General features: G+C 68.6%; 1 protein-coding gene across 2 annotated transcripts; it reads left to right on the forward strand.

The window, feature by feature from the left end:
- The first annotated feature begins 419 nt into the window (after positions 1-419).
- Positions 420-5,995, forward strand: NOC4L (nucleolar complex associated 4 homolog). 2 transcript variants are annotated; one of them, XM_028487598.2, is made up of 15 exons: positions 422-598; positions 925-1,045; positions 1,533-1,639; positions 1,936-2,043; positions 2,211-2,360; positions 2,443-2,542; positions 2,623-2,657; positions 2,964-3,014; positions 3,094-3,205; positions 3,344-3,404; positions 3,537-3,647; positions 3,803-3,963; positions 4,053-4,135; positions 4,422-4,535; positions 4,623-5,994. In XM_028487598.2, exons 1-15 carry the CDS (start codon positions 482-484, stop codon positions 4,740-4,742), a joined length of 1,551 nt encoding a protein of 516 aa, XP_028343399.1. In that variant the 5' UTR covers positions 422-481; the 3' UTR covers positions 4,743-5,994. The 2 variants fall into 2 exon arrangements, with proteins under 2 accessions (XP_054939672.1, XP_028343399.1); XM_055083697.1 differs by lacking the exon at positions 2,623-2,657 and having other exon boundaries at positions 420-598; positions 2,443-2,538; positions 2,934-3,014; positions 4,623-5,995.
- Positions 5,996-6,446: the final 451 nt, after the last annotated feature.

Consider the following 6,446-nt stretch of genomic DNA (forward strand, 5'->3'; position numbering starts at 1 on the left):
GCGAAGCCCCACCTGCGCCCGCGTCCTCATCCTCGTCGTCCGCCTTCCGCCGCTTGCAGGGAGGTGACTGCGGGCTCCCCGGCGCCCCGCCGCTCTTGCACCTCCGCGTTCTGCGCGGCCGCCGTCGCCGCTTCCCCGCCGCCTGCGCGGTCTGCGCGGCCTCCGCGGGCTCTTGCTGCGGCGGCTGCTTCTGCAGCTGCCGCTCTCGGGCCCGGCACCGCAGCCGCTCCAGCAGCGCGCGAGCCCGGCCGTCCGCCTCGGCCTCGGCCTCGGCCTCCGCCCCGGCCGCCTCGGGGCCCGCGTACCTCGCAACGTGAAAGAGCGCCATGCCGGCCGCCGCGCGCCACTCCGGCCCGGCGCGCCGAGATGACGGCGGGACGGGGCGCTGACGTCATCAGGCGACGGCGGTGACGTCAGTGGCGCGCCGGGAGGCGGAGCCGGGGGGGCGGCCGGTTTGGTCTCTGCCGCGTGGGGCGGCGGCATGGAACGGGAAGCCGGCCCTGGGGGCGCGCGCCGGGCGCTGGGCCTCCTGGTGGAGGCGGTGCTGGCAAACCGAGGCAAGGCCAACGCCGTGTTCGACATCCTGGCCGTGCTGCAGGTGGGGGCCCGTGGGGAGCGGCGGGGGTCGCGGCCGGGTCCCGGGGTTGGAGATCTTCTCGGGCTCGGACGAGGTGGGGTTTGGGTTTGGATGCGGGCAGATAATTACGAAGCGGAGTTCAGGACCCTACTAGGGGTCTTCTCTAGTCTCGCAGGGCTCCCAGGTTGGAGGGTCTGGTGCGGGGTTTGGCAGAGGTGGGATGGGAGGGTCACACGGGGTCACACGGGCTCAGGGGTGGGGTGGGATGGGGCTGGGGTCCTGGTCGGGAAAGGGGGCAGGGGCCACAGCTCCAGGAGGGGCACCCCGCGACCGTCATCTCCCCGCAGTCTGAGGATCAGGAGGAGATCCAGGAAGCGGTGCGCGCATGCAGCCGACTTTTCGGGGCCCTGCTGGCCCGCGGAGAGCTGTTTGTGGGCCAGCTGCCCTCTGAGGAGATGGTCATGGCAGGTCAGTGTCCAGGAGGGCCTGGTCTCTGACAAGGTTAGAGGGGGATCTTGCTAACATGGGATGATCCCCACCCCCAAACTCCATCATAGGCCATGCGGGTCGGTGGGATCGGGAGATTGTGTTTGGGGCAAAGGGTGGGTAAATAGGGATGATGAAGCCAGATGTAAGTAAAGGCTAGGTGGGGTGTGAGTGTTTGTTTTATTTTGTGTTTCTTGTGGAATTTGATGTTGCGTATCCTTGACTGTTAATTCCACGGAGGTTTAGAGTTATGTGTCTCAGTCCTTGGCACGTCTGGGTCTTGGGGTGAGAGAAGAGAGGATCCTGCCTGGGGGCATGTGCTGGTCCTGCCCCAGGTCTGGAGCCACAGTGACTCGTTTTCACTCATTCCTCGGCTGGGCTGAGTAGAGGGCAGGGGGAGGGTGGGGCTGGATCCCGTCTGGCGTGACACGGGCATCGGTGTGGGCTGACCGCCCTGCCCCACCTGCAGGGTCCCGGGGGGTCACTCGCAAGTACAGGGTGTGGATACGGCACCGGTACCACAGCTGCTGCAATCGCCTGGGGGAGCTCTTGGCTCGCTCCTCCTTTCGGGTCAAGGTGAGTCTGGGCCGCTAGCCCTACTTGCCCGCGCAGCCCAACCTCAGGCTCTCCACACAGCAGGGGTCTGCGAGGGGTCTGGGGCCGTGGCTGCAGATGCCGGTCCAGGTGAGGGTGCTGTCGCTTTCTGTGGCTGGTTCCTTTGGGTGTGGCTGCGTCCGTCCCGTCTCCTGATTCTCTCAGGAGCTTTATGTTGTGGGTATTCAGGCCTGAGGGCCGGGGGAGCTCTGTGGGCCTGTCTGCAGGGGTGACCTGTGGCGGGAGCCTCGCGGTCGCTTTGCCACCCCTCCTTCTAGGAGCTGGCCCTCGGCACGCTCATGAAGTTCGTGCAGCTGGAGGGCGAGCACCCCCTGGAGAAGCCCAAGTGGGAAGGCAACTATCTGTTCCCCCACCAGCTCTTCAAGGTGAGGCCCAGGCTGCCCGCTTGGGGGTCTCCCTGGCTGCCTGTGGGTTGTGGGGTTTGGGGGGACTCTGCAGCGCCCCCCCAGACTCTGCTATGTGAGCTCCACGCCTGGGCCGCCTGTCCTGGGGGTCAGAGAGGTGCTCACCACCTTGTTCCCCCTCCCCCCAGTCAGTGGTAGGAGGCCTGCTCTCTCCAGAAGAGGACTGCTCTCTGCTGCTCTGTCAGTTCCGGGAGTTCCTGGAATACGACGACATCCGCTACCACACGATGCAGGCTGCGGCGGACGCTGTGGCCCGGGCCGCTGATGGGCGCCCTGAGGTGAGCCGCCTGGGTCTAGGGAGGATGGGGGGTGGGGTGACGGGCACGCGGCGTCCAGGTGCTCAGGCCAGGTCTGCGGCAGGTGCCGCTCGTCTTTTGGAACAACGCCTTCACGCTGCTGTCCTCCGTGAGCCTGCCCCTCCAGGAGAGCACCCCCTCCAGCTTCTACGTGAAGCACGCGGGTAAGCGCCGGGGCCGGGAGGGCGGGAGGGCAGGGGCCTGGCCTTCTCCCGTGTCGGGTGACCCCTCGCTTTATCTGCAGAGCTCTCGGACAAGTGGAAGGTCGTTCATCTGAGGGTGAGACGCCCTGGGTGGGTGGTGGTTTCCCTGCGAATCCCCCGGTCCTGGGCCAGCGCCCCCTTCCCAGCCTTGTCAGCCACCAGGGTCACAGGAGGCCCCGAGGGCCCAGGCACAGTTCCAGGAGGTCAGAGGCGGCCCGCCCAGATCTCTCTGGGGCTGAGGGTTGTTGCCACGGTGACTGTGAACACAGGGCCTGTGGCAAAGAGGGAGGCGTTCTCTCGCTGGGGTTGCTTAGGCCCTGGCTCCGTACCGGGGGCAGGACTGGGAGCGTAGGGGACGTCCACCCCTGCCGCTTCCCCGCAGGAGCACAGGAAGGCCTTCCAGCAGATGTGGCTCGGCTTCCTCAAGCACCAGGTAGGGTGGGGCAGGGGCCCCAGGGCTGGGCTCCAGCGGGCCGGCGGGCGCACCCGACCTGACCTGCTGCTTCCGGCAGCTGCCTCTCCGCGTCTGCAAGAAGGTTCTGGTGATCACGCACGACTCCATCCTGCCTCACCTGGCACAGCCCAGCCTCATGATTGACTTCCTCGCCCGCGCCTGTGACGTTGGTGAGCCGGGAGCTGCGGGACTGGGGAGGGGAGGGGCGCTCTGCAGCCCCGGGCCAGGCAGCGGCGGGGCTGTGACCAGCGTCCCGGGGCGGGGCTGTGCCGTGGGGTTGGGCTCCAAGGCTGTGCGTTTGTCTGCAGGTGGAGCCATCAGCCTCCTGGCTTTGAACGGACTTTTCATCCTGATTCATAAGCACAACCTGTGAGTGTCCGCCTCGGGGTCTGAGGGCTTTTTAGCTCTGCCCGTTCATCCGTGACCCCGGCAGGGGTTCCTGATGGTTCTGTCTGTGGCTCTACCCCGACACGTGCTCCGTCACCCGCCTCACCCCTCCAGGGAGTACCCTGCTTTCTACCGGAAGCTGTATGGCCTGCTCGACCCGTCCGTCTTCCACGTCAAGTACCGGGCCCGCTTCTTCCACCTGGCCGACCTCTTCCTGTCGTCCTCGTGAGTGGGCGCGGGGCTGGGGACACCTGGCCTGGCTCAGAGTTGCAGGGCTGCCTGGGCCCTGCCCATCCCTGTGGGGCTGTGGCCGCAGGCCAGGACGTGAGCCGGGGGCTGGCACGGAGGGGTGGAGTCTTACGCCCCCCCGCCCCCGCCAGGCATCTGCCTGCCTACCTGGTGGCTGCCTTCACCAAGCGCCTGGCCCGCCTGGCCCTGACGGCGCCCCCCGAGGCTCTGCTCACGGTCCTGCCCTTCATCTGCAACCTGCTGCGCAGACACCCCGCCTGCCGCGTCCTCGTGCACTGCCCCAGGGGCCCAGGTGAGTGCGGCCGGAGTCCCTGGGAGGCCTGGCCGAGAGGCCGGCACGCAGGGGCAGGTGGCAGACCGGAGCCTGGGTCTCGTTCCTAGAGCTGGACGCCGACCCCTATGACCCCCGAGAGGAGGACCCTGCCCGGAGCCGAGCCCTGGAGAGCTCTCTGTGGGAGCTGCAGGTGAGGGCGCCCTGCCTGCCGGTCACTCCTGGGCTTCCTGAAGCCTCCCCACCTGGGTGCTGCCCCTCGGCCACCCACCCAGCCCCACCTGAATGCCCCTGCCGGCATCTCTGCCAGGTCCCCAAGGATCCCGCCTTGCCCGGTCACTTGGGTCACCCAGGGGAGCCTTTGCCTCCGTCTGTCCCGTCCCTGGCCTGCGGAGGCGGCGGGATGTTCCCTTGCTCTGTGCTTCCTGTGCCCCCCGCTCTGCCCACGAGGGGCGGTGACATCCCACGTGCCCCTCCAGGCCCTCCAGCGGCATTACCACCCCGAGGTGTCCAAGGCCGCCAGCGCCGTCAGCCAGGCGCTGTCCGAGGCCGAGGTCAGCATCGCGCCGCTGCTGGAGCTTACCGCCTTCCAGGTGAGGCTGTGAGGCGGGCTGGGGGCTGGGGCAGCGAGGGCCGTGCAGCACGGGGCGCCTGACCGGCCGCCTGTCCCCGGCCCGCAGATCTGCGAGCGGGACCTGGAGAAGAAGGGGCCCGAGCCGGTGCCACTGGAGTTCATCCCGGCCCAGGGCCTGCTGGGCCGGCGGGGCGACCTCTGTGCCCAGCACTTCACGCTGAGCTGACCCTGCGCGCCCCGCTGCCCCCGACGGACGGTCTTGTGGGAAAGCCGCTGGGGGCGGGGGTCTCGGGAGGCGCAGGTCCTTCACCTGTGCCCCTGGGGCTGGGGTCACAGCGCCGGCGGGGTGCCCGCCCCGCCACCCCCCCACCCTGCTGGCCCCGCCGGAGGGTGCTGCCCGGGGCCCTCCCTTCCCTGCAGCCTGGTGGGGAGGGGCGAGGGGGGGTATGGGGGGCGCTGCAGGGCAGCCCCTGCTTCCGGGGCCTCAGTTACACGCGCGCCGGGTCGTGGCTTCTGTCGGCCCCCGCGATTCCCCCGAAGACGCGTCAGGCCCTCTGCATCGCTGTGCTTCCTGACACGGGGCGGCCACGGGAGCCTCTCTGCTGCAGTTAGACTGTGACGTGGGAGTGACGGGGGCGGGGGGTGCTCTGCGCCCCGGTCGGTCTCGGCGGGGAGCACAGGGAGGGGCGCGAGCTCGCTGTGCCCGGCCAGGCCCTACCGAGGTCACCTTTGTCCCCAGAAGCGCAGTGAGTCTGGGGGTGAGCGTCTGCCCCGTCGAGGGGTTACAGGCAGGGCCTGTCCGTCCCTCCACCCCCTGAGCGGAGTGGGCCAGCAGCGCGTTTGTTTCCGGGGTTATCTTTTCGAGGTTTCTTTTCTGCCAAAGATGCCGCATTTTCCGGCTCTGGCAGTGACCCGGTTTCCTTTAAAAAACCCACTCGGTCCGGCACACGCCTGGCGCCGGCCCACACTTGGCAGGGGCTGACGGGGGCACGGGGGTGGGGCAGCCCACAGGGAGACACCCCGCTGCCCTCCGCCGCCTCCTGTCTGGGCCCCGCCCCGCCCCTCCCCCCGGGGAGCAGGGTGGGGGCTCGTGGCGGGCACCCTGGAGTCACAGCAGGGAAGGGTTCCGCCAGTCTGGTGTCCAGGTCCCCCCCGCCGGCCCGGGTCCCAGTGCGCCCTGCTGGTAGCACAGCCCGCGGCTGCCCTTCACCCGCCTTCCCACGAGCAGCAGGGGATGCTCGTTGCTGACCTGGAAACCGCCTTGTCCCCGGGGCGCAGGGCTTGCCTGGAGCGGGGCGCGGGGGGGGGCGGTCTTGAGAGAGCCGGGCTCTCTGGCACCAGGAGTGTCCGGTGGGCCAGAGGCCGCCGTGGCGTTGTGTGGGATGCCAGGGGCCGGTGCTGGACGGCCTGAGGCCTCCCGCTTTTCTTGAAAAATACCGCTATGTGAAAAAAATTACAAACTGCAAAACACTTGAACAGGTTCTCTTGGTCTCGTCTGGATCCGGCGTCCTGTGCTCCCGTAGGCCCTCGCTGTGGCCCGTAGCCGCGCTGGTCCCCGGGCAGCTGCACTCGGCCGTGTTTGACCTCCGGCAGGTCCCCGTTTCCTGTCCTCTGGCCCTGGTTGTCCGTGGCGGGGGAGGGGTGAGAGTGCCCTTCCCAGCGGCTGTGAGGTTGGCTGAGAGGCTGCGTGGTGGGTTGGAGGCGAGAACTGAACGGGGGCTGGGGGCACCGCTGGGGCTCTGCCTGTCCTTCAGGAGCCCGAGGGGTGGCCGGGTCAGCCTCCGGGGCACATGGGGCTGACTGCAGGGCTCCTGGCTCCAGGGGAGGTACAAGCTCAGACTTCCAAGGGCTTTGGAACCACCTGGGATCAGATGAGATGTCTACGTGGGCGAGGGGAGGGAAGGACCTCGGGCAGGTGTACCTGAGGGCA

The sequence above is a fragment of the Physeter macrocephalus genome, unplaced genomic scaffold, assembly GCF_002837175.3.
Source record: "Physeter macrocephalus isolate SW-GA unplaced genomic scaffold, ASM283717v5 random_4076, whole genome shotgun sequence".
Classification (NCBI taxonomy): Eukaryota; Metazoa; Chordata; class Mammalia; order Artiodactyla; family Physeteridae; genus Physeter; species Physeter macrocephalus.